General features: G+C 42.3%; 1 protein-coding gene across 1 annotated transcript in view; it reads left to right on the top strand.

Moving 5' to 3' along the window:
* Nucleotides 1-1062: 1062 nt before the first annotated feature.
* RAB5C (RAB5C, member RAS oncogene family) overlaps nt 1063-13162 on the top strand; it is a 65502-nt gene continuing 53402 nt past the window's right edge. Inside the window, exons 1-2 of the mRNA XM_086924136.1 lie at nt 1063-1550; nt 8255-8377. Of these exons, the coding sequence (XP_086780262.1) occupies nt 1359-1550; nt 8255-8377 (315 nt within the window). The 5' untranslated portion in view covers nt 1063-1358. The remainder of the gene's footprint in view (nt 1551-8254; nt 8378-13162) is intronic.

The following is a 13162-nucleotide window of genomic DNA, read 5'->3' on the forward strand; positions in this document are numbered from 1 at the left end:
CGCTCTCTCTCGCTCTCTCTCTCTCTCGCGCTCTCTCTCTCGCTCTCTCTCTCGCTCTCTCTCTCGCTCTCTCTCTCGCTCTCTCTCGCTCTCTCGCTCTCTCTCGCTCTCTCTCTCGCTCTCTCTCGCTCTCTCTCTCGCTCTCTCTCGCTCTCTCGCTCTCGCTCTCGCTCTCGCTCTCTCTCGCTCTCTCGCTCTCGCTCTCTCTCTCGCTCTCTCTCTCGCTCTCTCTGGGTCTCTCTCTCGCTCTCTCTGGGTCTCTCTCTCTCTAGGGCGCTCTCGCTCTCGCTCTCGCTCTCTCTCTCTCTCGCGCTCTCTCTCGCGCTCTCTCTCTCGCTCTCGCTCTCTCGCTCTCTCGCGCTCTCTCTCTCGCTCTCTCTCGCGCTCTCTCTCGCGCTCTCTCTCTCGCTCTCTCGCTCTCTCTTTCGCTCTCTCTTTCGCTCTCTCTTTCGCTCTCTCTTTCGCTCTCTCTTTCGCTCTCTCTTTCGCTCTCTCTCTCGCTCTCTCTCGCTCTCTCTCTGGCGCTCTCTCTCTCTCTCTCGGGCGCGCTCTCTCTCTCTCTCTCTCTCTCTCTCTCTCTCTCTCTCTCTCTCTCTCTCGGGCGCTCTCTCTCTCTCTCTCGGGCGCTCTCTCTGGCGCTCTCTCTCTCTCTCTCTCTCTCTCTGGCGCTCTCTCTCTCTCTCTCGGGCGCTCTCTCTGGCGCTCTCTCTCTCTCTCTCTCTCTCTCTGGCGCTCTCTCTGGCGCTCTCTCTCTCTCTCTCTCTCTCTCTCTCTCTCGGGCGCGCTCTCTCTCTCTCTCTCTCTCTCTCGGGCACTCTCTCTCTCTCTCTCTCTCTCTCTCTCTCTCTCTCTCTCTCGGGCACTCTCTCTCTCTCTCTCTCGGGTGCTCTCTCTCTCTCTAGGGCGCTCTCTCTCGGGCGCTCTCTCTCTCTCTCTCTCTCTCTCTCTCTCACTCTCTCTCGGGCGCGCTCTCTCTCTCTCGGGCTCTCTCTCCTCTCACTCGGGCGCTCTCTCGCCTGTTTTATATTTGGAATCAGTCAAAGAAACACTGCTAGAACATTTGAAAAATGGATGGGGCACGAAATAAAGGTTATGTATTCTGTAGCATTCTTGTCATATGCCTTTGACTGCATTTTAGTACAATAAGTTTAACATTTGAACAATGTAAACAACACATTGTTTTGCCAATACTTGTTTAGCAATGTGATTTTATTGATCAGTTTGCATATTCCCATTCCTTTGCGTACTATTTTCCCTAAACTCTTTTTTTCCTTGTGGTAATCTTCCTCTCACCTTCAGATATTTCTGTGCAATGTAAAAATTGTCCATATCTTATGGAATGATATGTGGGGGAGGTCATGTATGGCTTGGCTAACGAATGCATCTTCTTCTTTTTAGCTGCCTTCCTCACACAGACAGTCTGCTTGGATGACACCACAGTAAAGTTTGAAATCTGGGACACAGCAGGGCAGGAGCGATACCACAGCTTGGCACCCATGTACTATAGAGGGGCCCAGGCAGCCATTGTTGTCTATGATATCACGAACACAGTAAGTACTTTATAGCAGCCTTGGCAATTGCTGGTAGTTATACAGGAGATGCAGATTGTGTTCAGGGGCTTATTCTTACAGGTTCGACTTTCATTGGGTAGGAACTATGCTGAAAAGAGTCCTGTCAAAGAATAAACATGATCCATTGATATATATTGTAGTTTCTGCTCTGAGTATAGTGGGTACAAGTTCTTGCCTGTGCTCCGAGGTCAGGAAGACTTTCATTCTGACTTGCCGTTCATAGCCTGGGCAGTCTTGATTCATTTGGTTATTCAATTGAAGAATCTGTGGAACTAGTGCATTAGCTCAGCAAGTAAGTTACTGATTGCTCTCACAGATTAAGAAAAAAAAACCTACGAAGGGTCATGACCACGTTTGTTTAATGCTCACAGGCGTCTTCTTATAACTACTTTCCAGAACAATATGTTTTCAAGATTTGAATGCACCTATATTGGCAGCATAGCACCTAAAATAGATCTCAACAGCAGGGGAAATGAAACTATTTTTGGGAGTTTACAAAAGGTGGATTGTGTTTAGAAGCAGAGGAGTCTCGTACGATGAGGTACATCTGTGATACATACGAAATGGCTTCCTCTGACTTGCCTAGCATAATGCCCATGCTGCGGTGGAAGCACACAACTATAAACGCTTTGCCCTTCATAAAGCCTTAGTTACTTTTCTCCAGATATCGATGCTGACTAATGCTCCTGAGTTCACACTTTAAAGTGTGGCAGCAGCATGCACACCGCTCTGCTACTGCTCTGAGAACCTAGGCTCTTGGTAAATTGTAGGTGTCCATTATTGGATCTTACTTTAGATGTACAACTTGGATTCCTCGTCACCCCAGTGCCCTTTCCTTAACCGTACTAACGTGTTCATTTCATACAGTACAAGAGTTGCCAATCTCTTCATTGTTTAGTAGGAACTCTCTATAAAATGAGTGTGCTTTGAACACCTTACTTGAGATTTTCTACCACGCGGTAAAGAGCTCTGCACTACCAAAACTTTCCTGATCAGAAAACGTTTATACTCAAGATTACTTATGAATGAAAGAACTTACTGCAAATAATACCTTTTGCATTGCTCTTTACGTAAGGCCTATTTTTTCTAATTGTTAGTGTTGTTCTCCCTGAGTTTATTTGCAATTATGGCTACAACTTTAGGACTTTGTTTCTGGGGAATTTGATCACTGGCACACTTCGCAGCAATAGTTCTGATGCTTTCTAGACCAGTCTCTGTTGCCTCTTCTATGCATCAGCTCTGTTCCTAAACTGAGATCTATGCATGTCAAGAACTTTCATCTGTTACCTCAGGGTCTGCCCAGTCAAACACACTTGAAATGTATCCCTGGCTTCTCACCGGCATAAATACTACAACCCACGTAGCAGCTTGTAATGCAGCATGTAATGCCCGCCAGTGTTTCATTTGCATCCTTACTAGGATGGACGGATGGATGAGTTCTTTATTAAAAAAAATTCTAACTGCAACCACTCTACAGGTTCCAGTGTGAGCGAAGCCAGATGGTCATTATGACTGGAGGTAGAGAAGAAGGAGAATTATATTGAGGATGTAAAAGATATGGGACCACACAGATGTTTTATAATCTGATGTGGCAACTAAAAACTGGTGTCCCGAAGCACCTTCAGTAAATTTCCTACCGACAACATTGCCACATTGAAATCTTTAAAAAGTGTATGTCGGGAAAATTAAATCTTCCAGTGTCTAATGAAGAAATGCCTTGCTTTTTATGAGTTCAAAGAGCAACCATAAAAATCTATTAATTGAATTTGTATGGCCGACCATCAGTCATAAAGCCATCCTCTCTTGATTGCATTCATTATGGTGGCTAGGATGGTGAAAATATATAGACTTGTGTTGCCTGAGTAAGTTTGCTACCTAAACTCGACTCTGATTACTACTGCAGCGAAAGACAGTTGAACACTGTGCTCAGTCCTGACCTATTTTAGGTGGATGTCTGCTTTTAACTCTCTGTAAATAAGTCTGCGCTGTTGCACCCTCAAATGTCAGTCTCAGTCTGGCCTATTTTTTTTTATTTGCATATGGAGCGCAGAGACACTGAAGGTGCCATTGCTCTAAATGGGGGAAAAACACAAGTGACCACCAGACAACAAGTGAAGTGGGGTGGCAGTTTGAATTAACAGAACAGAAAAGAAAAGTCTTCATTCTTTCGTGTTATAATTTTTTTATTAGCATTTCATATGTAAAGACAATTTCATATATAAATATAACAATATCTCAATCCATCCATGAAATACCAATTTACATAAACATCTTATTCCAATACGTTATGAAAAAGAGAATAAATATGATATGTCATGCAATAAAGTTATTCAGACGTTCATTAAAGACTTCATTCTTTATGAAAAAAAATACTCCGAAATCAGACCAAGCTAAAGTGAGATAGTGGTCCATAGAATTGGTTGCCCCAAGAATGAGGCCTCTCCCTTTACAGCATGGTTCCTTGAACTGTAGGATCTTTATTGGGACATGAAATACAGCTTTTAAGGAACAGGACGGTGTTTGAGGAACAGAGATCGCTTTGGGGCTAGTGTGAGGCCACTTATAACGGGACCTCTGCTTGATCTACAGCCAGCGTAGTCACTGGTAAGCTTCTGATTGATGATCTGATTTCCACAGATCACAAACTAAGCAAAACTGTTTTGGGTTTTCTTATGTTGTGGGCAAGGGAGGCAGAGGTACACAACATTCCAATAAATCAAAACAAGATTCACTGAATTGACCTGCTTCTCTTTAGGAATACAAGGCAGGATTTTCATTGCAGTTCACATGATGTCTTTTCATAACCATATTTGGTTGAAGAACAATGGAAAAATACAACAAAAATTACAATTCCTCTCTTTCTTGGTTGCCAAATGTGGCACAACATTATACAGGAGGTCCATGGAGACTAGAGAGCAGAGCTTAAACGCATTCTTAAATATTGCACAATGAACGTTAGTTGCCATAGAAGCAGCTACGTTCTGTGCGATATCTTGCTTTACAGAATGTTATTTAGGCAGTCATCTACAGTAGCATGGCTTAATACACTTAAGCAGTAGGCTAATGACTTGACTAAATGCGACATTGACATCTTGATGATTCCAGGGGCTTGTAGGACAGTAGTTGTCCATTTAGGTTACTACCCATGGTCTATTATCCCCAGTTAAATCTGGGGGTGCATCTAGGGTTGTTACTCAAAATTCCCTTCCTGAAATGCACAGATAAATGCTCAAATGGTTGCCCATCAAACCCTAATTAATGCAATAACAATTCTTTCTTACTATCAAATATACATTAGATACTACAAATCATTGCCCCCGTTTTGCAGGTAAATCATCAAGCTCAGTTAGAGAAAGACATAAGTGTGCTCATTGTCAAGCATACCTAGATGAGGGCAGTCATCATAAATCAAACCTTGAATGAGAAACATTTGTGATCAACATAGATGGCTGGCCTGAATTATGTAAACCTTTGGATTTCTTCATGATATTTTCATTCTTGTAAATCCTGCATATATGCTGGTGAGCAGTCTGCATCCTCAGCCAGCATTCTTTCAGTAAAGGCATGCATGTCGCTGAAGAACTCTGGTCAAAATTCTGACTGGATACCTTAACTAAATGTAACCCCTCATACGATTCCGTTTTCATTCCTGTAGAGCATTCGCAACACGTATACGCACAAACTGGTAAACCTTATCAGCAAAGTGGTCACTGCAAATTTTGGAATACTTCCTTGTTGCTTTCTACGGGACAGACCGCAGCCTCTTCCATTTCACATTGAAACAAGACATGGAACACTTCACATCTATTCTGTTTCATGGCAGATGTTTGACCTCCCTTGCGTTCCTCCAAAGGTGCACACCAGAGAAACTAGAACAAGATGTGTTCCGAGCGCCTGTGGATGAGAAACAGGGCAGTGTATCAACCTTTCAAGCTTGGGGGTAACTTGCCATGAGGAGTCAATCTGGCTCAAAAAATGCATTGTAATATGTCTCCGTGAAATCGGTTATACCAAGTATAGGTCATGCTGTGGTGTGTATTAAGATTTTCAGTTAATTGACAGAGATCCATAAAAGTGTTCCATCCCTGAGCTAACCAAATAAATCCTAACTGCTAGGTTCTACATTTCATTACCTCAACATGACTCGACCACAACCTCACAATAACACAAGAAAGCCACAGTACATAACATCTTCACTCTTTTTAAATGTATATTTCCATGGGGCCAACAGTCGCGTCTTAAATTCCAGTGACTTGAAGCCTTACGTCTTGATATAGCAAAGAAATATCTTGCTAGCTTCCATAATATTCTGCTGCAGTAATGTTGGAAGAGTGGGACTATGTTGTAAATCAGCCATCTGATGTCCATTCCTGACTTGATTTCCTGTGGCCTGTTTGAAGTACTTTACCTATGACTGCCTTAGTGAAGAGTCTGATGTTTGAAATAACTGACCTGTTAAGTTAAATAAGCAGAGTATAATTCTTACCACAGTCTACCTGTTTCTTGTAATCACAAATTTGTCAAGTCTCATTATGAGACTTGTTTGTTATCCGACTGCTTGCACGTGTGTTGCATTTAGAGTCAGTGCCACATGGGTCTACACTGTGAACGCTTTTCTTTGAGATATACATCTCAACTTTTCATCCTTTTGTTACTTGGTTTTAAACTATTTTTTTTATGTTTGCTTCTTAGTGATATTTCCTAGCAGGCACTACTATGAGCCTAGCTTTACTTACCCTAATTGTTAACCAATTTTGATCAGTGTGTTACTTTTTTTTATGCCATTCCATCCATTTCCATCTAACTTGAGATGGACAATCCAGTTTTGAGTTGGAAAAGGATCCATGTTGTCTCTTAAATCCTGCTTATACTGCGATTGCTCTTACTGTGTCCTCATTGTGTTGCACTGTCTGTAATGTACAATAATAGTCTTATTTGGGATTTGTCATGTAGCAGTCTTTTTATTTAGATGGTCTTCCTTTGCATTTTGTACGGCAGACATATAATCATATGTACTACATTTGTGTTTACGTTCCTTGCAGAGTACACATCACATTGTTTGTGTTTTCTGCGTCGCATCCATAAATGAATGCATTATCATTGAAACTAGGATTATAAACCCAGCACTAAGATGTCCTTTCTCCATAACCTAGAACAAAGCTGGATTTACCTAGAATAACCTAAAACGTTCCACAGAAATTTGCTGAAAAAGTTACCCACGGGAGGCCTAACGCATATATCTTAACACCTTAATGTAAACGCTGAATAGAGCAACAAGTTGTGTAGATCACTAGATGGATATTCCTCCTCTTAAGGATGGCTAAAAGACGTCTATTTAGGAATGAAGTGTTTTTTTTGTCCATTCAAAATGTTTTAATGCTGCTTCCAAAAAACATACAATGTAACCTTCTCACATATGGTGTTCTAGGGTGGTGGGCTCGTAGCTTTAAACAAGCGAACTACACCACCACTTAAAATGCCACTAAGGCATTGAAAAAAATTAGGTGACTTGTTAAAGGAGCAAAAGTGAAAAGTGAAGGCGTATGCATACAAGCTATGGAAAAACTGAATTGAGTTCAAAATAAATATAATAAACTGTCCTACCACTTCTGAAGTCTGTTTCTCTATAAAGCTTTGGTAATACTATTGTGAAGTGCTTTTAATTTCACCTTTTTGGCAAGCACAGTTTATAAAGCCATAAGTAACATTTGTATATTAGCCTTGGTTTTCTCCTAGGAAATGTCAAGTGACATACCTTCACTAAAGTGTAAGACTACACTAGTTCTTCTTTACAAAGAGCAACAAAAAATTGGTTCACTCGGATAAAAAGGATGTATACAAATAGGTAAGCACAAGCAAAAATAATTGGTCAAAGTCCAAGCAAAAAAGGACTTTGAAGAGTAAAGCTAAAAGGGCATGTTTATCCAAAAATCCTTAAAACAAATTGTTACTGACTTATTATAACAACACTTAGTAGGTGCAATAATTGTAACTGTAATGTAGTTCAGTGAACATATAATGTGTTACTTTTCTCTTAAAGTGTCTTGACAACTGTCCTCATGATGACATCGGTCAATTTAACCATTGTGATCTAAACGTCGACTTTTTTATGTTATGCAATATGGTCTGAATTATTTACTACTATTAGTATTTATAAGGTTTTTTTCCGGATATCAGCAACTGAGAGGCAAATCTGCTTTGCAGATTACAACTTGTATAATGAAAGCTTCTCCGTATTCGTTGCATTAGAATTACTCTGGTTTTTAGGATTATAGGGTTTACCGTGTAGATTGTTGCAGTGTTTATAAAGGGTGGCTCAAAAAACGAGGAGAGAAAAAATGCTAATAGGGTGGTTAGTAAAGCGAAGTAGTCTAATACACCAGTGCACTGTATCATTAAGCCAGTGACTAGAACATTTGAATGTCATTTGGAGCTGCTTAGTAGTTAATCTCACAAAGAATTAGGGCCTCAGAAAAGCATGGCGCCTTACGGGTAACTGTCAGTGCTATGTTTTCCACCTTTATCTGATTCATTAATTTTTTTTTCTACTTTTTCTGACCCTTTATGTGCTCTCCCACCATATGTGTTTACAGTATGTAAATCGTATGTGTACTGAAAGGCAAATTGGATATGCTGTGATGGTGTTTTATTCTTGGTTTTTCAACCCTGTTCCCTTTCCTAAGGATACATTCATACGAGCCAAGAACTGGGTGAAGGAGCTCCAGAGACAAGCAAGCCCTAACATTGTTATTGCTTTATCTGGCAATAAGGCTGACCTCGCCAATAAAAGAGCTGTGGATTTTCAGGTGAGTCCATGTTAGAGAAAGGTTACTGTAACCTCTGGTGTTGTGATAAAAATGATAAACAACACTCCCTTCTCTCCGATAAAGCCAATTAAATGGAAACCTAGTCCCTTATTTAAGAGTCAACAGGTCATCAAACTGACTAAGGAAGCAACTATCAATGTGCTACGTGTGGAGTAGGGAAAGCCCTGTCTACTGTGAAAAGCACTAATGCAGTTGCTCTGCTATATGTTACAATGAAAACAGATCCCTGTTGCTCAAAGTGAGAAAATAAGGGGTCTGAGCAGCAACTCTAAATAATTGTACCCAAATTTAATTTTCATGGTTAAGTGTACCCTGAAAAATTAAACAAAGTTGTCTTCACTGAGGCATTTCATTTTTTCTGTTTGAAGTGTTTTCCTCTGTCCTTAGTGTTCAGGGTTGGCTGTTATGTTTGATATGGTATGTATGAATTTAATGAAAATATTGATTATGAAGAATTGAAGTTACAGCTCAAAATAATGTTGCTCTGTTATCAGAGTTGGACTGAGCTTTCGCCGCTAGATCTTCCTTCGTCTGAGAGCATAAGGAAAGAAAAGTTGAAGTATGTATTTGCAAATCTACAAACTCGATCTGTTGCAGGAGTAGTCTGAGCTGGGAAGGGGGATACAAAATAATTTCTAAGTTTAAAAGTGTGCCTCTATTACCAAGAAATGAAGAGTTTGCAGATTCCTTGAATGTCAATCCCTGCAGGTTTGCTTTAATATGTGGCTCTTAAAGGACACTCTGGTTTCCTAAGCTAGTTCTCTGATGCAGCATCAAAGACACAATGCTTGTAATGTCTGCTAATAAAATATGCTATTTTGATAGTCTCGATTCAGCCCCAGCACGTAATGAATTTTGGTGACCAAGATTCCAAAAGTTTCTTTATTTTCCCTAGTAATGTTTTCTCATTCTGATGTAGGGTATCGATCATGTTACTACCAAATTCAGTGCCTAAGTATTTGATATAGCCTGTTTGCCATGTTAGTCCAGACTCTCCCAGGATCTCCCTCGTACAATGGATGTTTAATGGTTTGAGTTCTGATTTCTCCCTGTTGAGTTTGTACCCTGAAAGATCGGAATATCTAGGTATTGTTTCCATCAGGGCAGCAATTGATGCCCTCAGTTCAGTTACAATTAGTATGTTGCCTGCGTAATCAGCTAGTTTTATTTGGATGCCATTGATATCCACCCCCTTGATGGTGTTTGATTTGATATCTCTGATAAGGGGCTCCAATGCTAGTAAGAATAAGGAAGGAGATAGTGGGCATCCCTGTCTAGTACCTTGTTGTAACGTGAAAGGCTCAGAGAGCGAGCCATTCACGATCATCCGGGCTGATGGGTTTCCATAAAGGGCCATAACCATACTAATATAGTCCTCACCTAGGTTGAAAGACCGCATGCAGCATTCCAAGGAGGCCCAGGACACCCTGTCAAAGGCCTTCTCGGCATCTAAGGTGATAGCAACTGCTGGTTCAGCTAATTACCTCATCTGTATGCTCCCGCTCCTTCTTACTGATGACTTCCACCGCAAACTAGATATCATCATCTCTAAATTCCTTTGGCACGGGAAAAAACCAAGGATCAGTATCAAGAAATGAAGACTGGATAAAACACTAGAATGGGTGAACCTAGCAGATTGCAGACTATACCAGCTGGCTTGCCAAGCAAAACAAGGTGCAAAAACTTGCCTCTATTTATGAAGTTATTTTAGTGTTTTGGTATTACTTTGGGAACCCAGCACTTTTAATATCACTTACCCGCACGCATCTTCCTGGCCCAGCTGCTGTTGGTCGTCACGCCTATTGACAGCCAATCAGAGCGAAGGGGGCGGAGCCAAGGCTGCCACCGGCTACTTCAAGCCAGTTGCAGCACGGGAGCGGGATTCTAGTTTCATCTCTTCGCTCAACAGAGCTTGCTGACAGAACTGCTTGCCTCCTTTTATGAAGTTATTTTTGTGTTTTTGGTATTACTTTGGGAACCCAGCACTTTTAATATCACTTACCCGCACGCATCTTCCTGGCCCAGCTGCTGTTGGTCGTCACGCCTATTGACAGCCAATCAGAGCGAAGGGGAGGGGGGGGGCGGAGCTAAGGCTGGCACCGGCTACTTCATGCCAGTCGCAGCGCGGGAGCGTAGCGGGTGTGCCCAAGGCAAGCCTGTCTGCGCCCTTCCGGGACCAGTCACCTTGCGCAAAAAATCAGCTACACTAGCAAGGAGCTGCTAGCACTTCATGCAGCTTTTATTAAGTTTAACCCCCTCACTTCCTCCAGCATGATGGAACAAGGGATCTTGGCCCCCAGAACTTCCTTCCCGGAATTTAATGGTGTCCAATGCAAAGGCCCACATGAGTTCCAACACGGCCATCCCCACAGTGAACAGGAGCTCTCTATTATATATCTGAACACCCGTTTGCTGGTCAGACATCAAATGGATATTTTTCTTCTGTTGAAAGCTGAACAGCCCGATCTCCTTTTGCTCATAGAGACCTGGTTATCCCTGGAATCCTCTCCTGATATTCTTGCAGCACTGCCCTCCGACTATCGTATCACCCAGGCTAATCGCCCCCAGGGGAAAACTGGAGGAGTGGTAGCGATCATTACGTGACATGATTGCAACTTTACGGTGCTTACCCCGCTAGATTTATCCCTGGTGGATAACCTGGTGATTAAACTTGAAATTAAATCTGATATTGCTCCTATGGTTTGTATTCTGCTTTACAGACCTCCGCAAAGGATGCCTCTTTTTCCTTATACTCTGGGTGAACAGTTGGGTCATTTGGTAACGGACTATGGGAAGGTTCTGCTGATTGGGGATTTTAACTATTGGGTCAATGATACTCTTGGTGGCCCACAATCAGCAAAGCTGACCGAGCTCTTTTCCGGATTGAATCTAATTCAACAGGTCTCCACACCTACTCACATAAAGGGACATATTCTTGATCAGGTCTGGACCCTCAACCTTCATATGTCTCCTATCTTAGTTGCACCCTGTACTTGTTCCGATCATTATACTTTCAAATTTAATGTTCAAATCAACCCTGTGAGTTCCCATTCTAGCCTGTCTGGGCGCACTGACAGAAACTGGAATAAGATCGAGAAACCCTCATTTCCTGCTTCCCTTGCTAACTCACTTCCCTTATGTAACTCCTCTATCAATCTGGCTGAGACTCAGTTAACCAGTTGGCTGCTGACCGCCAGTGATATATTTGCTCCTCTTAGGAAGGTTCACACTCCACGCCACCATGATGCCCAGAAATGGTTTTCAAATGAGTTGAAACATCAGAAACTCGCCTTAAGGCAATTGGAAAGAAAGTGGCGCAGTAACTATAATCCTGAATATAAACTAGCCTATTTAGTTTTTTGAGAGCTTGAAAAAAAAATCTATTTTAAAGGCTAAAGAGGCGTATTTCTCACTCAACTAACCGCTCTAAGGAGATCTTCTATATTGTAAATGAGCTTTCTAATCCCGACAGAGTTCTGAGTAAACCCCTCCCTCCCCACCCCCACCCCCCTCACAAACTTTTTGTAATGGACTGAATCTCTTTTGTATTGAAAAAATTCACAAAATCAAATCCAATATCCCGGTTTGTCAAACCCAGGACCTCAGCTTTCATTCTACTTCTATCTCTAGTACTTTCTCGTAATTTCCTGTTGTATGTGAGCACACTTTTAGAACTCTTCTTTCTGAAGTCAAATCTGGGTCTCCCACCGACTGTTGCCCCTCTCGGATTTTGAGGAAAATTTTTACCACCTTTTCTACCCCTGCTCTCAATCTCCTAAATGAGTCTCTGTTGCAGGGTACGGTTCCGGCAACCTTCAAAGCGGCAATTGTCATCCCCCTCTTAAAGAAGGTGGGATCTGTTCCACTCATTTTGACTAACTATCGTCCGATTTCCCTTCTTCCTTATTTAGCCAAGATCTTGGAAGCCTATGTCACAGATTGTCTCACAGACTGAAGGAATCTGAATTCCTTGATCCTCATCAGGCGGGCTTCCGGCCGGCATTTTCCAATGAGGCAGTCATAGTCACTGTTCTTGACACCCTGCGCAATGAGGTTGACAGGGGCGCCTTAACAGGCCCTTATTCTGCTTGATCTCTCTGCCGCCTTCGACACGGTCGACCACCCGCCGTGCGAGGAAGGCGGGAATCAATGGCCTTGCCTTAAGTTGGATCGGCTCCTTCCTGGAAAACCGCTCTCAAGCGGTTTGTACCGCTCAGTTTACTGCTCCCAAAGTTAAAATTTCATGTGGAGTCCCTCAAGGCTCCTCTTTCTCCTCTGCTGTTCAATCTTCACCTTCGCCCTCTCGTCCGAGCTCTGAAAGATCGCAATGTCTGCACCTTCAACTATGCAGACGATTTCCAACTCATTTTCTCCATCACTAACTCCCCGGAATCGGCTTATACTTTTCAATCCACCATGTGATTCATTAGTGAATGGATGAACAAGAATCATCTTAAACTTGATCCGAACAAGGCGGGGTTGGTTTTAACGGGTGGCATTGACGGGAGCCTTTGGGGACCGCACTTTTGGCCAAAGGAGCTGGGACAGCCCCCTGTTCCTTCTGGCTCGGTAAAAAGCCTCGGAGTGGTCATCAACCAGGACCTCACTTTGAAGTCTCAGATTAACTCTGTGATTTCCATCTGTTTCCTTCAACTCCGAAAAATAAAAAAAGATTTGCAGATTCCTCACCTATGATGCTCGCATTCAAGTGATTATGGCCTTGGTTATGTCCCATGTGGACTACGCCAACTCCTTATATTTTGG

This window comes from Lissotriton vulgaris, chromosome 5 (genome assembly GCF_964263255.1).
Source record: "Lissotriton vulgaris chromosome 5, aLisVul1.2, whole genome shotgun sequence".
Classification (NCBI taxonomy): Eukaryota; Metazoa; Chordata; class Amphibia; order Caudata; family Salamandridae; genus Lissotriton; species Lissotriton vulgaris.